At 35.6% G+C, this 26,648-nt stretch overlaps 2 protein-coding genes across 6 annotated transcripts in view; both read right to left on the bottom strand.

Moving 5' to 3' along the window:
- Window positions 1–3,397: 3,397 nt before the first annotated feature.
- On the bottom strand, window positions 3,398–4,896 carry Vps20 (vacuolar protein sorting 20). Its single transcript, XM_069115278.1, has 4 exons — window positions 4,693–4,896; window positions 4,504–4,613; window positions 3,993–4,426; window positions 3,398–3,860 (listed from the first exon to the last, which is right to left on the bottom strand). The coding sequence occupies exons 1-4, from the start codon at window positions 4,756–4,758 to the stop codon at window positions 3,814–3,816; spliced, it is 657 nt and encodes a 218-aa protein (XP_068971379.1). The 5' UTR covers window positions 4,759–4,896; the 3' UTR covers window positions 3,398–3,813.
- A 4,696-nt stretch (window positions 4,897–9,592) lies between these two features.
- Window positions 9,593–26,648, bottom strand: part of Rbp6 (RNA-binding protein 6) — a 766,744-nt gene continuing 749,688 nt past the window's right edge. For 2 of the 5 annotated variants that reach the window (XM_069115474.1, XM_069115478.1), the window contains 5 exons: window positions 25,185–25,289; window positions 24,040–24,105; window positions 19,414–19,691; window positions 17,992–18,056; window positions 9,593–17,233 (listed from right to left, as the gene is read on the bottom strand). In XM_069115474.1, the coding sequence (XP_068971575.1) occupies window positions 18,015–18,056; window positions 19,414–19,691; window positions 24,040–24,105; window positions 25,185–25,289 (491 nt within the window). In that variant the 3' untranslated portion in view covers window positions 9,593–17,233; window positions 17,992–18,014. The remainder of the gene's footprint in view (window positions 17,234–17,991; window positions 18,057–19,413; window positions 19,692–24,039; window positions 24,106–25,184; window positions 25,290–26,648) is intronic. The other 3 variants (XM_069115475.1, XM_069115476.1, XM_069115477.1) reach the window with 2 other exon arrangements.

Genomic DNA, 26,648 nt, shown 5'->3' with positions numbered 1-26,648 from the left:
TCATTCGTATCCTTCTTGAGCAGAACAATTTTTTGGACAATAAAAAGATGCGACTGTATATAAAATGAGCCAAAGGACATAACAGGGTTAAAGTTAAAGATGGGTAATTCTTCATTTCAACTAACATAATTCACGATAAAAAGAGAATCACGTTCTAAGATAATGTCCTTCTTGTGTCATATCATACAACAATTGACGTCACTTAATTCGTTTATTAATCGATCACAAATCGTTGAACTTGCTGAAATTCCCGGATCTACGACACACTCGCAGATAAGGAGAATGATATGTTCGGACTCGGAGAAAAGAAAAAGAAATAAAACGAAGGCTTCATGGCCGGAGGTTAGTCAGCGGATCCCGTTCCTCAGCCGTTCTTCCTTTCTCTTCGTCTCTCTCATTTCGCGAAGGTCATCTGGTTTTAAATAGGGAATCGTTGATCCATACAGGCGTCATTTTAAATATCAGGAGACTGTGATACTTCCTGTAATTTACTACTAGAATTGCACAGCCTGTACGCGTATTGTCAATAATTTGACAGATTTTCTAGAAACAGTTGTTCAAGTGATAGCCGTTTTATTCGTCGTTTCCCGGTGTTACCGGTATTCAGCGAACGTCAGTTTCCCAACGACTTCGCGAATTCGCGTAAAGTTTACGATCTTGCATCATAGACTCTGTCCAAATGGAATATATTTAACATGAAATATCTGGTTTTGGAATTAATTTTGTATTTTTATGATAGTCTGTCTATGCGATTTAACATTTAACTCTTATCCTCTCTCCATTTTCTTCATGTAATATTTTTTCAATTTGTTCTTTGGTATCAAGGTATAATGACGGAAAGCAGCTAAAAAGAGTATAAAGAATTTTATACAATTAATCTATCGTGTAAATAAGGAATAAATTTGCATCATTCCTTCGACAAATGTAATATTTTGAAAAATTAAACATTTGATGAAAAAGAGTATACAGTGCAAATTACGTTTGCTATATGTCAATCAATGGTCGTTTAAAGCTCCCTCGATAAAAATTCTATTGAGTTGCAAGTGGTAAAGAGAGACAATTTTCGAGAACAATTAGCGTCGTAATTGATACCGCAATCGTTAGGCGCGAATACACTTTTATTTGTACGATTCTGGGTGAGCAACACGATTAATCAACGATAATTGATTATTAGTAATTATTACTTGATCGACAGTCTGTTAGGATTCTGTCCCTGACCATCGAAATTGTGTTAATCGTTTAGTGACTACGAAACGATTTCGTAGGAGCCATGAGATTTGTTAAAACAATTCGAACGTTGTTATTGGCGCCGTAAGCTGGTCTTATCTGGATTCGACAGACCAAGTTAAATACATCAGACATCGTCTATTCAAACGACGTTTTCTGCCGCACAAACAAGCTTCGTTGAATCTAACAAAGTCGTTGGACTTTGACGTTGTTCGGTACAAGACAAGAGATGCAAATATTATGAAAACGTAGATGGTCACCGGTAAAATAAACGATGGATTCGTGACTCGATTTTGAAACTGAACATAAAGACCAGAAAACAATTTTAAATATTAGATTAGAAAAAATATTAAACTTAAAAGATATATTATCTACACAAAACAAAAGATATATTATCTAGTGAGTACAGTTCTTTGTGGATAACTTTTTTTTGACGTTTTGGATGTACTATTGTATGTTGAGTATAATGTTACGATATGAACGTACATGTAGTTTTCATCGAGCGCGGAAAGTTGGAAAGTTATGACACTGCGAAATTACATAAGTAAATATGGAAAATGAACAGCTGACATTTGGTTCCATTGAATAATTCAGCTTACTTCGCGTTTGAATGTAACGTACATTGACAATGAAAAGCGGCAAATTAATTTGGGAGGAAGATATTAGGAAAGTCGTGTTATCTCGGATTATAGAATTGTGGAAACTTCGAAAGCGTCAATGTTGCAGTTGGACACAGTAAAAACAAATGTTTATTTCACTATATGTAAAAAGACAGTTGGAGAATAAATAAGTTAAAATCTAAATAACAAGCTAAATTCGTTTTTCTGATTGTTACAAATAATCTCATGATGCAAGATATTTCGCATATTAAAACATTAGTCATGGACATAGACATTAAAATGACGAATAAAAGCTCTACATATCTGCTATATATTTGCAAATCAGTAGAGATAGATAATCATTAAAGAATTACAAACCATCCCGTCCTATAAAACTGATTTGCAAATTTATGAATATAATTATATGATACCTGTATGGGATAAAGTGATTCTCCAATGATATATGTTATTTCTATAACTTCATTAGTATTTGGGTCGATGTCGAAATGATTAAGTGTCTGATTTCTTAAATTTAAAAGTATCGCATTGTTAACTTCGAAAAAGGAACATTAACAAAACAAAAAGTTTTTATAGGAGTCACATAGGTGACCTGCTTGATAACCGAAGTGTTTGTCTAATTATGCTAATTTAAGTGAAGCACAGATCAAATATTTTTAATGCCGTGAGGTAGTGCCGGGTGGTTACTCAGTACCGATGAAGGAGAGAATGAGGAGGGGTTTTTAGTGGGTAGAGGCGTTAACATCTTGCTGAGATCCACATAACCCGGGGGCGCGTGGCGACACGGGGTATGCGCAATTGCATTTTCCCCTCCTCTCCAAAAAAAAGATCAAATTATATTACATTATGACGCGTAGTTCAATGGTACCAAGTATCGCACTATATTTTCTCAATTCAGACAAATAGAAACAAAATATTTCATGTGAAATCATAAATTCCATTAATTTTATTCATATCATTAATAGAAGTGAATATATTTTTATCTGCGTTGTAACTTGAGCTAAGAGCATATAGAATAAGCGTAAAATATTCTGAAGATACTAGGTATTTGAGAACGTCTCGGTGGTTGGTTTATCTTATCAGTTCCTGAATAATTTAAGCTGGTTGATCACGTGTAACCTTCTATTCATATGACTGTGCAATTTTACATTGCGGGAAAAATTTAAATATTCTAGATTAATAAAAGATAAATGAATATTATCATCCTATTATATATGATTATTATTATATATTATATGAATATTTTCCACGAAAATAAACAAACAAAGGAAGAAGAGTAACGAAAAGATATAGATTTCAGAACATGTATGGTCAATGCAATAATAGGATTGATATCAATAACGAGCATTACTAGCTGCATTATATAAGTGTTTTCCTATTCGAAAACAATATTTAGAAGGATGAAATGTTGAAGATACCTAATATACTTTATTCCGTTTTAATCCAAAATAATCTCCATTTTGGAGAAAGGTTTTATGATTTATGTACAATTTTTTGTTGAATCATGTTTATAAATTTGTATAATTTATTGCAGAATAAGATTTACTGGAACATGTTGTAAATAAGATCACATTTATTAAAAGATTTTAAATTTCTGCATATTTTTATATAACTACACATAAGAAAGGCCAATAATAAGATAAAAAGATATTTGTACATGTAAGGTAGTACAAATATAATTATTGTGAAACTTACATGGTATATGTAATATATGAAAGAGTAATGTACATTTGCCTGGATTATGTATTCACAGCATCAAAACCATATATGTATACGCAGTTTATAATAACAGTCTTTAGCACTTAAACGACTTTGTTAATAAAACGTAACTTCCATTCTTTCAATTACACCCTTTGGATGAGAATTATTCACGCTGAGCCTTACATATAATGTACTGTACATATATACAGAGACCCCTGCGCAAAGTGCCAATAGAATAGAAACTTTACTAATGATATTTATCACCTGTTCATGCTTCCAGAGCAACAGTTTCTTTTGTTCTTTGTTTTGTACGCTCTGCAAAATAAAAAGAAGATAAATGAATGGATTAAATGTATTTTTTCTAATAGAAGAATAAATCTAACATGATAGTGTTTATTTGTGTATTATAGCATTGGTATTTATTTGTATATTATACAATGTATTTACCGATCTTCTTTTCTGGTAATTCCTCTGGTACTTCTGGTAATGTTATATCCTCTGGTACTTCTGGTAATGTTACATCCTCTGGTATTTCTGGTGCCTTTTCTTCAATTTCTGCCGCTAACAAAGCATTAAGCTCTGCTTCAACTTCACTCTCATCATTCTCTGTAAGTTCTCCAGACAATATTTCATTAATCTCCCTTTGTTTTTCAATTCCTTCCTTAGTCTCGTCCATAACTTTTTCAATTTCATCAATGGATAATAAATCATGTAGTTTCTTCAATGCAATATTACCCACTTTTAGGCCATTTACAACCTTCAACTCTATTTGTGCAAATTCTAAATCATGTACCATATGCTCAAGGTTCTCTAGCTGTCCATCAGTCTTTGATAATATTTGTTCTTGGAATTTCTTTTTCCGTAGAAGAAGTAAAGCACGTCTGAAAAGATTTTATAACGTTTAACAAATATTTTAAAGACATTTTAAAATTACAATAGACAAGAATTTAATAACTACTCTTTTTGTTTATTTTGTACAAGTTTTTTTGCGAGTAACCGTTCTTTTTCGAGACTTTGCTCGATTCTTCGTTGATATTGCTTGATTTTATCCCTAGTTTGTTTCAGTTGCTGTAAAAATGTTAGAAATCAGTCAATATGTGCCTGAAATAAAAATGGTTGAGGTTAGAAAATGTGTGAAACAACGTACTAAAATGGCCTTGTCCTGTTCGGTAACACGGCTCGGTGGCTTTTTCTTTGCAAAGAAAATACCCATTTCGTTCTAGATAATGTACAACGGTATTAATTAAACTGTCATACGAAATTTGAAAGAAAACTCATGTCACGTTTGACACATCACTTAAGACACTGATAATGAAATCTATCATGGCTGGCGCCATATTTTCTGATCGACTTATCGATAGTTTCGTACTCAACTAGAATCTAAACTATATGGCGCGAAAAATATATGTATATACATATGTATATTATTACTTATTTTATTTTATTGAAAATAAGCCTTTTATCATAAAATTTAATAATAAAATAACGGTACTATTGTTGTATATTGCTCAAGAATTGATTTTTTTAAATTTAATTAGGCAAAGAAGCACAATAAACTTATAATTGATGAATTTGATATATTAAATCTTTTAACTAATGTTCAAGAATAAATAACATTTTGGAATTTAGAAAGGAAGATTATCTAAAGTGATAAGGATATGATATGAGACTGAAAACAAGGAGAGAGAAAAACGACAAGACATTGAATTGAATTGAACAATGTCCATTATATTATATATTTTATTCCCACATACACACGGCACGTTGTGAACCTTTTCTTAAATATTAATAATATTATCATAATAATAATAATAATAATCATCATCATCATCCTTCTCGTTATCATCGCAATGATAATAATTTTAATAATAGTAAGTAAACAATAATAAACATAATAATGTGAATTCATGAGATATATTTATATTTATGTATATATATTTATAATAAATCATATAGTAATAATCATCGTATTATAATATATATTTATATGTACAGAGGGGTACAATATTGTTATTCTTTATTAGTTTAATATTTATAATCGCAATATTATATTTATTTTCTGTCTGTATACATACACATGAATTAGATTATCGGCCCTTTCTTACGCCACACATCTACGGCGGATAAATTCTCTCACTTTCTATCTTTTGTTCTCTATTTTATTTCGCTTTTGTTTTTTTATTTTTTATTTTTTTGCGTCTTGTTACTCTTTTCCGCTTAAATTTTAAGGACCATTATTTTCACCTTTTGACAGCACACCATGTCGCTATGCTCGAATATATTCGCGGTAGAAAAGAGCCGCAATTTTCGTACTTCTTCTTTTCTTCATTTTTTTTAATTTTTTTTATCTCTTTTCTTACATTTTTTTTATTCCCCCATCGAGAAAGGCGTCGTCGAGTAAATTCGAGCTATCCCGAATACGTAATCGATTATACATTTCTCTGAACGCGATCTCAATATAATCCGTGATCGTTTTGCTTTATCTTACAAAACATCCATTATAGTCTAGCCGCTTTTGGATAGAGAGTCGCGCGTTGTTCCTTCACATTTGTTATGGATGCCTGAAAATTTACTGACGACTTTAAGCCACGCTTAATTCGAACAATTTTTATTGATTACAAGAAAAGATAAACGTGTCTCATTTGTTTGCTCGTATTGTTTCATTTTTATTCGCCGTTTATCTCTATTCCTCCTTCGTTTCTTTTATTTCTTTTCTTTTTTTGCGTTCGCGAGCTACGAACACACAAAGAAACGCGCGGCTCTTTCGCCAGCAGCGCGCCTTTCATAAATATTCTGTACAATGTTATAATTATTATAAATCATCATTATATCTTATATAGAACCTTACCGTTATGTCATTATTATCGGTAGTGTAAAATTGAAACTTTTTACGTACTTATATAGATTAGACATTACCGTCTTCGTGGCGATTCCCGCCCGCAATCGTACTGTTTTTTTTTTTTGCTTTTTAGTTTAATAATTATTTATTTACCATTTTCATTTAATCTGTTCTTTTTAATCGATACATAATCGTATAATTTAGTATGTCGCTATACGTATTGTAATCGTTTACGATTAGTAAGAATATGTAAAATCAGTATTTCGTCTTAGTTCCTGGCTTTATTATTTTTTTTTTCTTTTTTCTTTATGCTTGTTTAAATTCAATAAATCTCATTAAGCATCCACATAATTGTTTAATATACATGGAATTAAAAGTGATTTATTTATTGCTTGTTATATTGCAAGTTTTCTCATTGCAAGCTGTACCATACCGCCGAGCTTCCGTTTCGTTCTTTCATGCTATTCATCAATCTGCCTTTGCTTTGTATTTCTCACGAGGCGTCGTAAAAAATATTTTTAAAAACCTTCGCTCCGTTCTCTTACTACGTGTTTTAAACAGAAATTACTTAGATGGTTCCCTAATTCGACAATGTGAATGACGAGACTCTAAGACTCTCCCTGTAATTCATAACATGCCGTGTACACAGAAAACACTCGGTATTCCTCGGTTGTTTCACGCGACAACAAAAATACAATATCACAAAACTAAGGACAACGATGAACGGGATCAAAGCGAGTGTGTTGAAATTCGTGGACTCTTTTTCACTTCTCACACATGCACACAACGACTACGATGCAGTTCTTTTATTTAACGTATTGATTGAAAAAAATCGATGAAAAATTGTTTCTCAGACTTGTTCTTTTTCGTTTATTTAAATATCTTCTTCTTTTTCACCTTACGGAAGATACGAATGAAATTATTGTGCTCGTGTGCCGGTGTGTTCGAGAACGTTTGCGTGGTTGTTTTGTATCCGCGAAGAAAATTAATGAAAGAAATAATGATACGATTTATGGTATGAAAATATAGTTATCGTGAAACGATCGATCGATGGCAGCCAAAAGAAGCGAGAAAGGAGGGAAGAATTTAGCAACTCTTCGAAAATTGATGATCGCAGTCATGATACAGCGTTAAAGCATGAAACAATTTTTAGATCTTATAGATCAACACGATATGTAAATTGAAAAACAAGCAATAAATATATATGCTTCGAAGCTAACTTGAACGAAATATTTACTTTTCCGCCTACAACTGCTACGGAGATCTCGAATATTCACAATTTCGAAGATAATTGTCGCGTTATCTATCGATTCGTATGATCGTTCTAAGAACGAGCATCTAAAGTATAACAACTTTTGCTTGACTGATTCGAACACACCCATTGCGATGGGTAAGAGAATCGATCCGAGGAGCGAGAGGAACGGAAAGTTATATAATGGCCTTTATCGTGTTTTATTTTACGAATTGCACAAGCAGGTACCAATCGTTTGCGGTAAAACTGGAACAATGACATAATAAAACAAACGAAAAACGTCACGATAGTACAGAGAAGAGCATACAATTGTGTTAGAAACTAACGCGAGTCAGTGCGGTTAAGTAATATTACAAAATTTAGCAACATTGAAAATACTCGCTCTATAATCGATTCGGTTGGCCCATGGAAAAGTGTATTCATCGAAATTGAACGTTCCTTAAATATTTCTTCAGATTACCCTTTCGTTAATAACGGCAATACGATATCGTCAAAATTTTCACACCCTAACTAATGCTTTTTAGAACACATGAAAATTGGATATCGATCAAATATTATATGTTTGATCGCTCAATCTTATCTCAACGATTAAAGCATAAAACCGGCTGAATAATTTTATATGAAAAAAAGAAAATGATACATATTGATATTAATGGGTATCGAATGAAAAAAAGAACTGGTATTCTTGCTGTACGATGGTTAGCAAAACTTCATCGAAGCTCGTGGCTGTTATATCCTTGTTCTGCACGCAGGAAGAATATTAACAGATTACGTTTAACTGCTCATCCGAACGTGTGCACGTGTAATTACATGATTATATATACTTATTCATAATATTGTATGCTTTCCGTGCGCATATATATAATATATATAATATATATGATGTTATGTATATATAATATGTAATTAAATATATATTATATATAATAATATATGTTACATATTATATATAATATATAATATATATTATATATTATATATATTGTATTATATATTATATATATATCGTATGGGGTTATGTTCACATTTCATTAATCAGCGACTCGAAAAAATCCCCTGGACGTCTGGCTAAAAGTGAATTGAAAACGAATCAGATTGACATTTCTTCTCGATTTTGCAAGAAAGCTTTTTTTCCCTTTTTTTTTTTTGAAAATGCGAGCACTCGTTCATATCGAACAGACGACACATGGAACAGAATAATTCTGATTGGTATTCGAGACGGACGACGATTTCTTCGAGCCGCGTTTCTTCTCGGTAGAAACTTGAAGTAAACGAAATCATCGGCTCAAAGACAATGATATCTGTACTCATAACACAGCGGATTACTGCATCCTGACAAATAGAAAATGATAGTGGGACGCGTTAGAATAATACTATCCGATAATAACGCTGTTAATAGTAATCGAACGGTAGTAATTAATCGTTATTAAAATACAATATAAGTCAACAGAAAAAAGACAAGGAAAGAAATAATATTAATAATATTAATAATAATAATAATAATAATAAACGAACGAGCTCTTTTGGCCCGCATGTTCCCGTAATGCGCGAATAAAAATAATTCCTAAGTAGGATCCTTTAGCCTACGTCTTTGGCTGCGACGTTCCACTTAAAAAAGAACACTGATTTAGGCATCACGATCCCTATCAATCGATTATATTACAACTGACTTGAAACTCGACTAATCGAATCGTGTACCCGCTCAGAGCGTTTCTCTCTGTCCGCCAGTTAGCAAACGCGACTTGAACAGGCTTAAAAATCGAAATCGAAACTGTAGGTACTACGAGCAAGTTCAGAGGCAGTCAGTCAGCAGAGAAACGCTCCAATTTTTCGTGTCAGGTCGCAGCAACGATCTTTCTCGTACGCACGAAAACGTTGTTTCGAAAATTGTCTATCTATCTACGGACTTCTGCGAGTTCATTTCATTCACCCTTTTTCTTTCTCTCTTTCGCACAGTTATTTTTTTTCGGCTCACAAACTCACCCTCACTCTCTCCTCCTCTTTCTCTCGAACCACAGTCACATCGCACGCAGAGCGACGGGGGTTATTTTCTTCGAAATATCGTGGCATCGTGTCCGCGTTTCCTCCGTGTTTCCATACAAGGTAAAACGCTTCGTATGTCATCTGTCGCCTGTCAGCTTTCATTTGAGAAAATCAAAAACAGAAATTCGCAGATTCGTGTCGCACAGCGAAATGTACGCTAAACTAGCCGTTCTAGGAAACATCAGCAGTCAAGAAATAGAGGGTGCGTAGAAAGTGATCGAAGGATCGATATCGACGAATCCGTGAGGCGAAGTGAAACTTTTCTTTTCCATTATCTTAATCGTTTGCTTTTATTTTGTCCTGTGTAAGTATATCAGTGTATTGATTAATATGTGTAATTTATTGTTTGGACGAGATTAATTAACGTATATAGCGCGTGTTTCCATTATGTTGATAATTGTATCGTGTATAATTGTTTCGAAGAGTATTGTTCTCGTTGTATCGTAAGAAAACACGTGATTGAAAGTATCTATGCATGTGTCTGTGTATATGTGTTTGTATTTGCATATAGAACAATTGTACGGATTAGAAAGTGATATAATTAAAAAGAGTGTTCGTAAACTCTAACATTTGAATCATTTGGGCCACTCTATTCGTCTGTTCCAAATATGGAACTGTTATATCGTTATCACTAATACAGACTGAACGTGAAACATTATTTCAGAATGATGAACGATCGTTTATGCGCGAGCAACTATCACTATTGGGTCAAGCGCAAACAGATTGAACTCTACGTGAACATTAGTGAACTGATGCTTGTTCAAGTCTGCATACTATCTTCCCTATGGTTGTATAATCACCTTCATACATTATACTTCCATTAATTGCAAACGGGTTAAATACGCTTGATTATGTTGAATTTGCTCGCAGCGGTATCTTCATTAAATTATTACTCAATATTGCTGTATTATCTACGAAATATCGTACAGTCGAATGACTTCGCAATTACATTTAACTCCGTCTACCGCGAGGTGGTCGAAGTTGAAAACGATTTAATTAACGAAAGACGAAAGTATAACAAAAGATCCTGTCAACGTATGAAACAAATGAAACAGAATAGTTTTGTTCGCCTTTTCATGCTTCCTGTAAAAAATAATTTTTACAATAACGATAATTCTGTAACGATAAAATGTACAATGGAAACATTACTTATAATCGCTACTTGCACTTAAGTACCGCTAAGACTTAAGTATTATAAAGTGTTTTATTATATTTCATTGCACTCATTTTCATATCATTGTACACATCGCGCATACCTATCGCATGAAGATTTGTCAGTCGTGTACTTGTAATTTCAATTTCACGGCTCAATCACGGAATGGCAATAATCGATTACTCACTTGATTAACATCTTCTTCGCACTCTCTTTACAATTGTGACCTCCATTTCCTTTCTCCTGTCCTTAGCTCACGCTGTGTGTATTTTATTTATATATATATGTATATAATATATATTTTTCGATTATCGTAATTATTACTTATTATTTATACGCGTGTATATTTATATTTATATTTATATTTATACTTATATTTATATTTATATATATATATATATATATATATATATATATATATATATATACGTGTCAGTATTTGTATGCGTGTGTATCATACGTGTACAATGTGGAAGTGTCGGTGTGAGCGTATTAATCGCGCAATGAGTGATCGAGCTCGGTCGATAAACAAGCGATGTCTTCTGAATTTCCTATATCATTATCATTTCCGTACACTTTTCTTCTCATGCTCAATTTCGACAAAAATTCGCCAGGAAAAATAAACTCCCTCGTGTAAAAAATCGGAAGAGTATTGCAAAGTGAGAGAAGACTGGACTGCATCGAACAACGAGCTCGCCCCCCCCCACATTTCTTTGCCGTTTTTTTCTTTATTCTCTTTCCTTCTTTCCTCTCATCTTTCTCCGCGTCTAGTCTTCCCAATCCTCATTCTACCCTCATCTACCCCGGTTGTACCCCCGCTCGACTCTCCTTTCACGATCATCGATGATGATCATCGAAAAATTGTTCAGTACAATAGTATATTAGCTTTTAAAACATCAATAACTATATATATGTACAAATGCATAAAACAATGTTTCAATATATCTGTTTATCTCCCATAATCCTCATATTTTTTTATTTTGTCTGCTTGCCATCTTAATCAGTTATTATATATATTTATATATATATAGTCATAATATATTTCTTGTCTTTCTTAATCGTTTTTATATTTATATTTATATATATATATTTATATTTATATATATTTATATATATACTAGATGTAGATATAGACGTAATATTTCAATATTAATGTATTTCATATTTATAAATATAAACGCGTGGACTGTACTCACATATATATTTTGTTTCCTCTTGTTTCATTTTTATCCCCTCCTATGACTTGTCTTCCCTATTATATGTCTCGCGACACCTTTATCTTCTCCTTTCTTTTCTCTTAATTCTTTTTGTATTAACTCGCTTGTATATTGATCGCATTTTAGTTTGTTTTGTCTAATTAATAATTGATCGTAGATCTCTTTCGAATATGTATATATATATTTATATATTTATATATAATTCTCTTTTCCAGAGGATTCTCGTTGAAAGTCGCTTAGGTTCCTGCCGCAACATCTTCGATTCGTTCGTAAAAGAACGACGAAACAATTTAAATAAATAAGTTTGAAATTAGTTCTAAGATACTTACACATTGCTCAAAAATAATAATAACTATCACATTACTTCGTTAATCACGCTTCAACAAAATTGCTTTCATTCAAATCCAAAATGAACGATGAGCATTAATTCTACAGTTTAAAACGTTAAACGTAATAAATGATCAGGAACCCAAGATTCTTTCGGCACACCATTCACCTTAACTGCGAAAAGTTACAACTTGTACACTTAATTATGACTGTTTTCTCTTCTTCTATTTCTTCATTTGTATGTGTATATGCTTTCTACATTTCCTTATTTTGCCCATCCTCTACGATCTCGCGCGTCAGCGTGCCTTAAACCTACATACGACGAATCTTGTTACATTTTACGTTCTTTGAGCTGGTGCTTATGTTCTCGTGTATTTCTCTTCTTTTCTTTTTCTCCACTCTTCTTCTCCGCGCAATGTCCAACTCTCCGTCTATTTGAACAATTAGCGCAGCTCCGTGATACGTGAAGCGCTCGACGCGTCTATTTAACGCTCACTTAACTCATTTTTCTCCCACCGGATCCAATGAACGTAACAAAAGAATAAAGGCAACAGAAGTTGCCTGTGAAGCTATGAGCACGGAGCGTTTCTTTCTGTTTTTTTTCGCTTGATTATGTCGCGTTTCATTCACAAAACTCTCGTAATTTCGCACAACCTTGAAAAAGAAACCTTGTCAGAATCGAAACGAAAAAATCAGGAATAGAACATCGTCGAAGAAACGCTCGTTTCTGCGTACTCGTCTCTTGCACCCGTTTGAAAACAGCATCGTCCTATATATGGTGTACGGTCTACCGATAAAATACCAATCTCTTTTTTCATAGTGTGTGTATCCTTTTGCTGTTTGACTTTTTTCATATTTCGAATTATTAGTTACCTGGATAATAACAGTTTTGGCCCGATGCATATACCTTTACCTCTTTTGCACGCGTTTATCGTTAGTCCTGGGGCGTAACGAAGCAGCTACCATTTTGTTTCGCTTGCAAGAAGTCGGCTTTGTAGCGTCGAAAATACACGCGACCGCAGTTCGTTTTACAGTACGTTTTTCTTGTCCAGGAGTGGTGACTCATTCATGTTCCGCTTTCTCATATTCCACTTTCTTTTATTGAGAACGAGCGAGGATCACCCGTCACGCGTGTACGCGTCACGAACTTAAGAATTCATGTAAGTTTATCCGCGATATAGATTAATCGTTTATATTAGTATTATTATTAGTTTCTCTTTTTTTTCTCGTTCATTATTTGCCATTTTTATCCTTTGTGGTCATGACGAAGTATTGCTAACGTTCGTAAGAATTGACTCGTTTGTTCATTCGTTCCTCTTCATCCTTTCTTTCCTTTCTTCAGCATCTTTTTCATCGTGCGCATGCATACCCGCGCACAGGAAAACAAAATGGCTGCCGTTCGACGTGACACGCGTCCCAATTTAAAGTCATCCTTCTTCTTCAATGTTTCTTTTCTTTGTTCTTTGTTTTACCCTGTTATTGAATACAATAATAACCGTACCTAGAATTGTCGCACGTATATCCATTGTTTTTGTAATAATTATAATTAATTTATCGCTCGTTGACTCTCACTCAATTCAATAATTCAATATTGACAAATTCAATAATAGTAATTAATAGTATCGTATGAAAACAGTTTTTGATCAGCTGTATCAACGAAATCTGAATTATATAGTCCGCGGAATGAGTTTTTGCACGTCGACGGTTTCTTTGTTTTAATTTTTCTTTTTTATTTGTCCCCTTCAGAAGCAGGGAGGTTCGAGCGTCGCGATGCCCTTCGAGTCCCTAAATCGAACTTTCCTCAAGGGCTGACTTAAATTTTATAAAACATACGTGCGCTAAAAAACAAAACGAACGTAATGACACCTCCCTGTTTCCCGAACGATATTACACGCATTTAACCTAGACCAATTACGAATAATTGAATGGAGTATCCCCATTCGGGCCATTTGTCCGTCTAATTAGGGAAATACTTCGAAGCGCGAAAGAACGCAAGGATTTTTTGGTGTTCAGTCATTCCGCGAGTAAGGCTACGTTCCGCAATTTAACGATTTCTCGTGTTTACGCCAGTCCGTATAAACTTTCCAATTTCCTTCCTGTTTTTAACATCTTTTAATTCGTAAAATGACATTTTTAGGTGACCGTGTTCGTAAATCTTAAAGATTTAATGACTTTCTTTCTCTCGCTCTCGTACGCACGTATCGTCACGTTCTCTCCCATTCTTTCTCACACGCATCCGGGTTATATAGAGACGCACAATCTCGCTTCGTGTCCAAATATCATTCTTATTGCACGCATTACTTTCACTTCCGTTTTTACTTATGCAATGGCGCATTAAATTGGCGATTAGCAATCTCGCCTTCAATTAACGCACTGTACATATACGGACGCGCGGTATAATAACTGAATACACGCATATGTGTAGATATATATTTTGTTTTTCTTTTAATGCATCTTATTTCGTGTAACTTGATGGTTTGCATATAGTTCTTTCTGGTGTAGCGTGGGTATGTGTGTGTGTGTATATATATATATATATATATATATATATATATATATTTCTTCTTGTATGTGTATGTAGGCATGTGTGTTAGGATAATTCCGTTAAAAAGCCGCCGGTGCGTGTCACAGCATATATTATATTTGTGTTCGGAGTGTCTATGTCTCTGTGTGGAACATATGTATAGTTTGAGCGTGTAAGTAGAAATGTATGTAGAAGATATTTTATATACGTTTATTGTGAGCTTGTGTGAAATGCGTGTCGGTGAACATTGCTTGTGTTTCCCTTGCAGGCTCCTTTATAGGATCATGCATTATAGTAAATCAACGATACAATAATTCGCGTACGTGTAATATGCATGTATGTACCGAAGTTAATGCAAGTAATCGATTAAACAGCTATACAATGGCCGATTAAATTCAACGATCATCGTTTCGGCATTGGATGAGACCAGACTTTCGACGCGATACAACGCTTGGGACCTAGCGTTCTCTTACTCGATTTCGCGACCCTGTATATGTAATGTTCTCTCATTCTCTTCCTCTATCGAAAATCGTTCTTTGCGCTGGATGACTACATCTTCTTTTCTTATCAATAAGCATCATCTTAAAAGCAGGTCGTATTCTTCCATTCTTCCTCTTTCCCTCATTATTTCTTCTTTTTTCTTTCTTTGTTCGTCTAACTTACATAGAGCCTCGCGAGTTTCAATCCGTCCATCTCGCTTCGCAGCCCCCGCGTTTTTTATTCCTTTCTTTCTTTTTTTTTTTCTTTCCTTTTATCCATCGCACGATAAGCAATGCAAACAGCGACACGTCATCCGTGTAACACGCGTGCTTAGGTCTATGTACGCAACCTCACCCTCCTCTTGCTCTTTCCGTGCTTTATTCGTCCTCTTTTCTCCCTCGTTGCACACCCGGGAAAAGGGAAAAGTGCTTCGACGATACCGCGCCGGGGCGAGCGAGAAGTGTCATTCCGGCATTCAGTCGGCAAAGAGCACGCTGAGAAGTGGCGGACACGCGCGCGCAAGAAACAAAGAAAAAGGGCGAAGCGCACTCTTGGCCTGCCTAGCGTCCTCGTTGTCTCCTATCCTAAATCCCCCCCCCCCGGACTAAACATTCACACTTCCGTGTCGGGTGCTCCTTCGTGTTGTCGATTCGCGCTCCTCGAAAAATTCCTTACACGCCTTTTGTATTTTTGCTCTTTTATTTTTTTATTATTAACCGTTTCTACACGACTAAAAAAATTCGAAAGCCCAACACAGAGACGCTCTCTTCCCGGGTGCGAACGTGTGTTATGCGCATAATAATTATATTTTTATTATTTATATTTATATTTATATATTTGTATTTATATTTATATCTATATTTATATTTGTATTTTGTATTTGTATTTATATATATATACACACACACTTATATATATATCTGTGTATGTATATATATGTATATATGTATATTGCGCACGCGTACACGCGCGAGCTAACACGGTGCATGGCTTTTCATCCTCTTCTTGTTCTTGTTAATCAATTAGAAAAAAAAGTCGCCATAACGTTATACAATAATAACCAGTAATTATAATAATATTCGTATGTAAGTTGGTATTCTTCCGCCATTTTTTCGTTTGCCTTAAATGCTAAGGATCCATACGTTTTATCGTCTAATATTTATCAATTATTTATATATATATATATTTATATATTTATATATATAATATTTATATATATTCTAGACTTAGTCACTTAATTATTTAGCAATTAATAATATTAATTTAATTCATTATTATTATTATTATATTATTCTTTATTAATGTCGGAGAACGGGCATTAATACGCAGTTTCGGCCACATCTATCTTTACGCAGCTTCTGCCCTTCGTGTTTCCCTTACTTTCTGCCTGTCTTATCTTTCTTTACCACGTCGCTCTTCTCGCAAACTTTCTGGACGTGTACCGCGATTTATAAATTTATACATTTTTCTCGCATTTTTGTTTCGCATCTTCCTCCTTCCATTCCTTCTTCTTATTTTTTAGATTTTTTTCATATTTCTATTAGCTTCCTTGTGTCTTCTTCACGCCTTCAATTTACGTTTTTTTTTCTTTCCGTTCGTTGGAAAGTAGCGGTTATTTCCGTTCAATCGTCGCCGTTGTTACGGTCGATCAATCGCCGTTGCAATGTCGAGGCCTCCTGCTGGGTAGAAACTATTATCTTCCTATCTAAATCGCGATTTCCCGATGTATTAGTCGTGATAGTACGCATCCAGTTCCGTCCAAAGTTCGTTCATCGTGGTGAATTTTTCCAAGGCATTTACATCGTTCACTGTACCGTCAGTCAACCGTGCTGCGTTCTGCCCTCTCGTCCATCCTGACGAAAAAAAAAATCGTAGTTTGTTAGCGAGAGATTGCGATACGTAAGCTATGATCTTTGTAAAATCAGCGCAAGCGGATAGTGTTACTGTTGGAGTGCTTAAAAGTGAGTGGAAATAGATGAAATGTAAAGTAAGATCCTTTCGCGAATCATACTTTATATAATGTAATATATGAATCATAGTCCAATATAATCTTTTATTTGTATTTTAAGAAATTTAATCTGAAATTAATAAATGATAATGTAGATAAGAATTTAATCACGAAAGTATCTTAATCATTTAGCATCCTATTATTTGTAAGCTCGTTACAGTAGGAGAATTAATATTACGAATATTTCATGTGGCACACTAAGTGGAAACTTACGGTGAACCGGTAAGGAAACCTAGGGTTTCTGTTATATTCATTTTTGGTGAACGTGTTTGCGTTTGCTACAGAAAGATGAAAGTATTTCGTTACCGTATTCGTACGATAATGCGCTATATTCGAGAAAAACAACAGGAAATGTTACAATATTTCAAATTTAGTTAACTGAATTAATGTCTCATAAGAAAGATGATGATATGGCTTATAACTATCTACTATTTGTGCAATAATTATGTACAATTCAGAAACATTTAATTTTAATATTATACAGATTTCATTACCGTACAACTACTTTTTTCAAATTAAGAAGATCTATTACGTATTAAATATTACGTAGCATGAAACGCCTAAATAGAAAGATTTAAAATGCAGGCGAACGTGACTACGTACCTGTTATTAGGTCTTAACAAGGCTCAATGGTAGCCATTAGTGAACGCCGCTGGTATTAGAGGACCCTAAAATACGAAGAAAAAGATTTTGTCGAGGTTCATATATGATGGTTTTAAGGACAGGAGTTTATTTATTTTTCTACGTTATTTAAGATGGTGCAAAATATCGTTTCAACTACGTGCAATTGCGATACTTGATCATGAAAGGTTGCATCGTTCGATTATAAAATTTTGTCCAAACGATGAAAAGGAGAGATAAGAATTAAAAAGGAAAACATAAAATACAAAAACATAATATTGGCAAACTGAGAAGCTCAGCAATTGAAACCGATTTATAATCGAAGCTACAGCAACGTAAGTTGCAAATTGTAACAAAAGAAAAGGAAAGGAACTTGTACCGTACTCTCGAATCTCTCGACTCTTCTTCGTTTTTTATTTTATTCAAATATCTTTTCTAAAGTACACTGAATAGATAAAAGAATTATCACAGATAAATCTAATAATTTTGTTAGAATTGGTTAGCTGCCAGAAAATTTTTTCGTTCAATCCGACTCGGTCGGTGCGAAAAGAATATCAATTATATCAGACATCTAGTTACAAGTGTACAATATACAATGGCAATTTTTTATTTCCTTCTAATGTGTGAAATTTCTTTTGTTATTTCGAATATTATAGAATGTAATAGTAAGATATTTCTCCAAGAAGCAATATAATCGAATCTAGAATGTAGAATAAGAAATATCATAATTTAATATAATCAGAAAATGCCCGGGATTGATGAATTACTATTGGATAATATAAAAAGTAAAGTGTAATTAAATTTATCAATTATTACATTCTCAGTACTTTTTAATAAAAAGAAAAAACACCAAAAGCAGTACAAATATTTTCCGCGAAGATAGCAGAAACTATTATTTATAAACAGATTCAGGTGTCAAGTAGTATAAGTCAACCACTGACGACTATCGCAAGTTTCACGAATTTCGTTCTAAAATTGACACGACGATCTAAAGTCAACTTTCTACAATTTATTTGATTATTCTATAAGTAATGCAGTTCTCAAAGTATATATACACATATTGGATGCAAGACAATCTAGTATTAATTAACTAATAACACATTTCCTTTAGTTTCTCTAGCAGTTTTCCATTTATCTATTAAGTCTCAACTTGTATATCATAAAACACCTATAAAAGTCTGCATCGCTTATTGAATAGTCTACCATCTCTATCTCCCCTTTATTGACTTCAAAATGAACTTAAAATCTTCCATATTCCCAATTTCGTTGTTATAATCAATCCATATCACGTAACATCGCGAACCTTCCAAACCCCGATTTCCAATATAATTGCGACTAAACCAAGCATGAATAATTTCATGGGGCCCTAGATCTGCGTGAAGAAGGATAGTAAAATGGACTTACGGGACTGTAGTTGAGCGGGGCACGGGACACAGCGATCGCAGGGAACGCGGTCGTGGGGGGCTGCGGACTAGCTGCGGCCTGGACGTAGCTGGCGACTGCGGAGTCCGCGGCTGCGGCAGCTGCTGCGGCTGCGGCGCTTGAACTATACATGTCGATGGGGCCCGGTGAATTAGCCGCAGGAAATGATCGGCCCTGTGGCCCACCGTGACCACCGGCCGCGTGCGGCGACGCCGGCGGAAATCCGGCCTGCGCTGCGGCCGCTTGGTAGTTGTTCATCACTGCAACGAATGTGCCGGTCATTTTTCAATATTCCCCAATGCGCTGCCACGGCCTCAACCGGCTAAGCAATTAGCTGTGCTGCTGGTGTGTCCTCGTCGAGCGCGAAACGCTAACCAAGTGCTTCGCGAGTAAAAACATAAGGTCAAGTGAAAGAGAGTGTTTCTTGAAAGAGAGTATATGTACGTGTCTTTTTCTTCAAGAAGTCTGTTAGAAGTCTGTTCAAGGCTGGTACAACCGATAAGTAAGTAGATTGGTTGAGTAGGGATTGTTTTAAAGAAAATTGATGCGGTCAAATGAGATATCATGTGAATTAAATGTGAAACGATTTGAAAACAGAGTAAATCAGCTGTTCTTGTAACTTTGATTTCTTTTGAAAAACTAACCGGATTCGTTAGTTTACTAGCTAAATTTTTTTATTTTTGTTCATTGTAATGTAGTATCGAAATGTTTCTGATTGATGTTGAAAGGCGAAACAACTATGCGGCTATGGGCATAATGTTTGTAGTATTTAGCTTGAACATATATGGAAGGAACATATTTTATACACATATAGGAAATACACGGTAAAGAAGGAATTTGTAAGATACCATGAAGCGAGATAGAATACAATTTTATAAAAGATGTGCGCACATAATTGTTTCAACCTATCAAATACTGGAATGATATGTACTTATTATATGAAATTAAACATCGAACAAATTAAATTCTTAAGTCGAACACGAAAATTCCAATTACTTTTGAACATTTGAATAATTGATTGGAACATCATACATTATACATGTTTTTGTAACAGCAAGCTAGGAAAACAAACACGTTGATTAACACATACATAAGTATTCATAAAAGCTATATAATTCTTCTGTTCCAAAGATTTTACGCTCTTCAAATGTTAATAACGACATTACTATATTATTGCTTATATCAGTATACCTACTACCGGAAAGCTTATCGAATCTAGTATGTCTTTTTAACATCGCTAACAAACACGCCTTACAATATCAACAACAAAGTCACGCAATCAACATCACGACAACTTGCATTTCTGTACATGTGTATATCTCGCAGTATAAAAAACATCTCAATTAATAAGCGACATGTGCGTATAAAAATAAATTTGTACCCTTTAGAAAAGGAGAAGAAAAAATAAAGGAAACGTTTCCATTTCCTTGTTATATCAGTGAACGAGGGCGAATTCGTAATAGACATCCAATAAAACACGTGAACACTGATACAACACAAAACAGATACACATACAGAGAGAGAGAGAGAGAGAGAGAGAGAGAGAGAGAGAGAGAATAGTGTAGAAACGTCGCCAGCGTTACGGAGACAAATGATCCAGACACATATAAAACGTGGAAGAAGCAAATAAGGAGATACTCAATAAGCGGATTACATGACACCTCTGCGCGTAATGGAACAACAGAAAACCATCGGAGCTGCAGAGTGTGGATACAATGTACTATACACGTCGCGAAGACAAGGAACGCAATCGCACGAGCCAGTAACAGCGAGCAACACATAAACAGATATCGTCGAGCACGTGCGATTTAGCTCTAAAGTGATTTGACTGTTCATAACGCGGTGGATTTTCTTCTCAAGAGGAACGATTTCGTTTCTGACTCGCGTTCTTTGCGCGTTTTGCTATATCTCTCGCGTTCATGTTAGAACGGTATTGGTTCAGGGCAAAATAGAACATGCTATAAAACGAAGAAAAATGAGATAAAATAAAATAAATAAAGAAACAAAAAAAAGAATATAAAAGACCAGCGCTCGCATTCTACAATAGGAGGAAGGATTTCACATTCCAGAATAAAAGGGATAACGAAAGTCGAGCAAACAGCAATTGATTTATAGAATAATAGCCACTCGAAAGGCAAAACGGAACTAGTACAGTGACACCAATGCACAACGATCTCGACAATACTTAATTGGCTAGAAGTACACGGGCAACGATCCGCTCCAGTCTCTCGAAATAACAAGGGAAACGAAAGGAGACCACTATCACGCGTTCCGATTTCGAGAACATCGCGGCTTATTCATCAGCTGTATACGTGTTCCTCTTCGTATTAGCAGCTACCACGTCTGACAAACTAAAATATACCCCGGAATTGTATGCCCTAGGTCCAGAGGTTTCAGGGAATAGATTGCCAACTTGTCATCCACGCATCGGCCCGAAAAGCTGAGTTCCAGTCACGAATCTTCTGTACCAACCGACCGAGCGAAACAACGAAAGAGATTAATGTACGCGACCAGAGAATGGATCTCGCACGTATCTTTTCTCAATACCAACCACACACTCCATGGCATTCCCAATTTTCCAACACTGCATATATTTTAAAACCTAAAATCAAGAGTATTTTCCCCACTCCATGGTTATCAATTCAATTACCATATACGATTGCTCACGATAGTGTTCGAATATTTATCATAAAAAGTTCGTATTCATATTTAGTGAAAAATTGATATATAGCAAGAGTAACCATTTTAAATATACATATAATTAGTGTCGAAACTGATTCCACTGAATATTTAGACTTATTACTATAATAGATAATTGAGTGTTTAAATATTTTTGTGATTTCTGCAAGTGTTTGATTACTTTCGTGAGCAACTGTATGTACAAAAAATACAATAACGACGATCTCCAAGAAGAAAGAAGAAAAAAAGAGCAAGGGAAGATGAATCACTACGAGATTGCGCAACGTAGCTACGGCACGGAGGACTAGGTATAATTCGAAGACAAAGATGACGAAGAGATTCCAGACGGAGGGTGGAAGAGGAACGCGAAGAATTCGAAACTCGCGAGGACGAAAAGAACGAGGAGAGGGGCAGAGTATGAAAAACCGAAAATGCTCGATGTACAATCTAAAACCCTATTCAGCTTTTAAACTCTTGACAATGGCGACCAGTTAGAAAGTTTTCTACTGGTGGCTGGATTTGTCGATGCGGAGTGCGAGGGATGGTGGGGGTGGGTCGAGCACGATTCAAAAGTTTGATTTATTTGAGAGGAGATTGCGAACAGCACAGGAGCCGACAGGATCAGGCCAGATTTTGCGATCGGTGGGAGAGAAAAGGGAGAAAGAAGGAGGAATAAAGAAATAAAAGGGTTGAAGTCGGTGTATTTGCTGTCGGCATCCCCAGCCGTCCCACATGTGTGACATTTTTCAGAATTCCTTGCTGTCTGGATTGCTTCGCTATCCGCTTGACCTCGCACCATTCACAAGCTAAGAAGAAAGTCCTTTCACTGGCATGGGTCGTGAAAAGTGCTCTGAACCGTGACCATTTTCGAGAAATTAGCACGGATTCTTGGTAAAGTATTCTACAGAGAATTGCAGTAGGATTTTTCCTTGCTCGTTTAAAGGAACGACTTTCCTGGAAAATGCTTTGCACCTGATTTATTCTGACTGATAGAACATTTCGAATGCTTAATTATTTATTGGGAGATGTTGTTATTTTGTACTGGACGTATTTCATTTACGAACCAAATAAAGGTTGTTCAATTTATTAATTATGATAGTTGCTAATACTTCTTAACTTCTTAACAAATAGAAATCATACGCAAATCGAACAATCATACACAAGATCATCCCATAAAATGAAAGAATCCATGACATAAAAAATCATGCATTTATACGACAATTGGCTGTAGATACATATACCGATCGAAGAATCCGAGCATGGAGTATCCTCGAACGAGGAAACGCTCAACCGAGGATAATCATATTCACGGTTCAAACTTCAAGAAGCTTAGCAAGTAGGTATGACTCACTGGTTCGAGCTTGTTCACTACTCAAAGTATACGAAGAAGCCGAAGCAGCCTCGTAATTTGCCATTAAGACATAATGCAAAGCTTGTTTCTGTTAAAGCTCGAGAATCGAATCACGAAAGAGAATTGAATTACACGAGTTCCAAGCCTCGTTGTAAGCGGCGTCGTAATACCGGATTCCGTCTAGCTATATCGTAACGTCTCGATCTAACAATCACGAAGACCTCGTGCTAAGAAGCAGAGCTGATATCGTTGTTATTCTCTTCCTTCCTTTCTCTTGCTCATACTTTCTTTCTCTCTCCCCCCCTTCCTCCTTCTTTCCCCCTTCTACCATTACTGCCTTTCGCTATATCGCGTGACTCGATAATGAAAACTATCAAGAATCGGAAATCGTGCGCCGTTCCCAGCGAACCTATTGTCCGTGCATTTTGATATATATAATATATAATACATATTATATCTGCATATAGTATATGATGCGCATATAAATATAAACCTCGAGACTCTTTAACGATGCGAGACAAATTAAGAAAGCGGTAGTAGGATCGAAGCCGAAAAGAATGGTAAACTTTTAGACGTACCAGAAAGAGCTTGCGTGAGCAAGGGCGTGTTGTTGTTGGGGGTGAGCTGTCCGTTGGTAAGATCCACTGAAACATAAAACTCTGATCACAACTGTTCCGTACATCAAGGCTATACGCGATATCGTACGCTCTCGCTACTCTCGTTTACTGCCACTCAGCAGAGAGTAAGAGAGGGATATGTAATACTGTCTGTAGCTGATTAAAGAAGAGAGAGTTTAAAAAAAAAAAAGAAAAAAAGAGAAGATGAAAGAAGACGTAGAGAGACATCTGTGTGACGCCAAAGTGACGGCCGAAAGAAAGACAAAAACGTGATTTTTCCGTGTGTGTTGCTTTGTCGTTGATCTTCTCTGTACGCTGTGCGACGATCGAGCGAGCACGTTTTCCTCCTGCGTCGTGACACTTTCGCGATCCCCGGACTAAACGTTCTCTCCTTTCTTTCGTTCTTTAGCCTCGCTACAGATCTTTGCTACTCTGGTCCAACTGGAACCCGAGTCAACATTTACTATGCTCGCAAACTCGTCGTTAATCTCGTTATTTTGGATGAATCACAACGATTACGTTTGAACACGTAAAGCGTAGTCAAATCTTCGTCCACTATAAACCATGTATTTAGGTATCCCTTTCCCTTTCATCCGTGTTGCGTTACGCGATATTTACCTGGGAATATTCCACGTGCTCGCAATCGTAAAAGTCACCGAATATCGCACTCTCGAGTTCGAAAGTTCGTAAAATATTTGCCGCGTGATAATAGAACCTACGGCTACCAATTGTCGCACGGGTTACGGCAGCAGCCCCGTCTCGTCGATTGGACGCATCTCACCGCGCTGTTATTTCTTGCTTACGGGGCCGACGAAGGCAGAAATGTATGAATCGCGATCGATGACGTGGAACAGAAACGCTCCAGCCTCCAAAAACGTTTAGTGAACGGAATTGTGGAACTATCAACGAAACGTTTGCGTTTCATGGCGCCGATAAACTGTAATGATAATGATCGATGTTTTGCGAGAACGTGAAAAAAAAAGAAGCCGTTGAAAGGAGAGACAGATGTACAAAGAGAAATAGAAGCGCGAAGACAAACGGACAGACAGAGAGAGGAAAAAGGCGTGCTTTTTTTCCACAGTCCAAAGTGAATGTCGACTTCATACATTTCTTCCGGAGTGCAGTCCGTTGGACGTGTTGCATCGGTGTCTCCGTATATGCGCGGCTTGCGTTCTCGCTTCCGGTTCCGTGGTAGAACACTGCCGGCACTCCTGACATTAATAAAGAACAAGAAGAAAGCTGAGAATGTAGGCAAAAAAAACAAAAAACGGGGACGAATAAATAAAAATAATCTTGGTAAAAAATTTGCTGCTGAGATTGTACGAGATAAAAGAGAGAAAAATACCGTTAGCATGGTGAGTTTATTTAGCTGCTTTTTTTGGCGAAACAGCGACAACGTGACGATTTAGTTATACGTGGTTTATGTACGTAAGAAGAAAATTAAAAAGTATGAGTCTTCATCTTTATGAAACATTAATAAAATTGATCGATTTGGTTGACTAAAAAAGTGATTATTGAAAATAGAGTTAAATGTAGTTTGAATATAAACTGGATATTTAATCCTAATACTTTTAATAGTACGAGAAATTTTAGAAAATATCAGAAAAATTACTTCTGGGTTAAGAATAGATTTCTAATTACTTAGTCGTGATATTTGCTATGCCACAAATCGTTGTAATGCTATTATTTCTGCTATGAAAGATAATTCCTAATTATGTAATCTCATACTTTAAAACTTAGACCAATAACGTTAAAATCAATCCATCTAGGAATTTTTCAATGTATTGTACTAGTCTGAAATTTATTCTATGAGCCGAAATAATTCAATCTAAAAGAGAATAATTATAAAATCCAAGACCCGAAATCAGTAATTATCTTTAACAAAAATTAATGACCAAAATAAAACCGTGTATTGACAAATACTGCAAATGCGGCATTCGCAGTGGATTCATATCGGTCCTACGGAATACACATCGCGAACAATTGCGATAACCTTCGCGCATTAATTACTCCGACGCGTTCGATAACGTGGAACTCGTTTCGGCAGACGAAAGAAAAAAAAAAAAAAATAATAAAGAAAGAATTTTCATTGCAAGAAAGACCGACAGAAAAATCGGAGATCCTTTATAACCGGCTAAACAAACATCGACGCGTTTTGTACTAGCGATGAATGCGGACGTTCTGACGTCACACTCTCTGCTACTTTTTCCACGAGCTCGCTTTTCTACGAAATAAATACGGCGCCTACGCGCGAGCATTACGCTGCCCCTGGCATTTACCATTCAGAATCAAAGAAAAAAAAGGAGGTAGATGAAAAAAAATATCATACAAAGAACCACGAGTAAATGGTTTAAAGTTGGTAAAACGGTCCGCAAAGGTGGACTCGTCGCGAAGCGTATCGTATGGTAAGAGCAGCGCGGAAGCAGAAAAAATGGACGAAACGCAGAGAAAAGACGGCCCATCAAAAATAGAAATACACCCACGCGAATTGTAGCCACGTTTGGATTTATGTTCGGGGAACTGTTAGCGGTGCTGATTGATTCGAAATTTGCGTGGATGTTAGGGGATTC

This window comes from Bombus flavifrons, chromosome 6 (assembly GCF_040668555.2).
Source record: "Bombus flavifrons isolate JBK064 chromosome 6, iyBomFlav1_principal, whole genome shotgun sequence".
Lineage (NCBI taxonomy): Eukaryota > Metazoa > Arthropoda > Insecta > Hymenoptera > Apidae > Bombus > Bombus flavifrons.
Note: the sequence above shows the minus strand (reverse complement) of the source record. Positions and strands in the feature narration are given on the sequence as shown.

Bases quoted from the DNA above. Each gene is read 5' to 3' on its own strand.
- Vps20 (XM_069115278.1), bottom strand. From the start codon at position 4,758: ATGGGTATTTTCTTTGCAAAGAAAAAGCCACCGAGCCGTGTTACCGAA. The intron at 4,614-4,692 runs GTACGTTGTTTC...ACATTTTTACAG, and splicing joins AACAGGACAAGGCCATTTTA to CAACTGAAACAAACTAGGGA. The intron at 3,861-3,992 runs GTAAATACATTG...TTTATTTTGCAG, and splicing joins ATTACCAGAAAAGAAGATCG to AGCGTACAAAACAAAGAACA.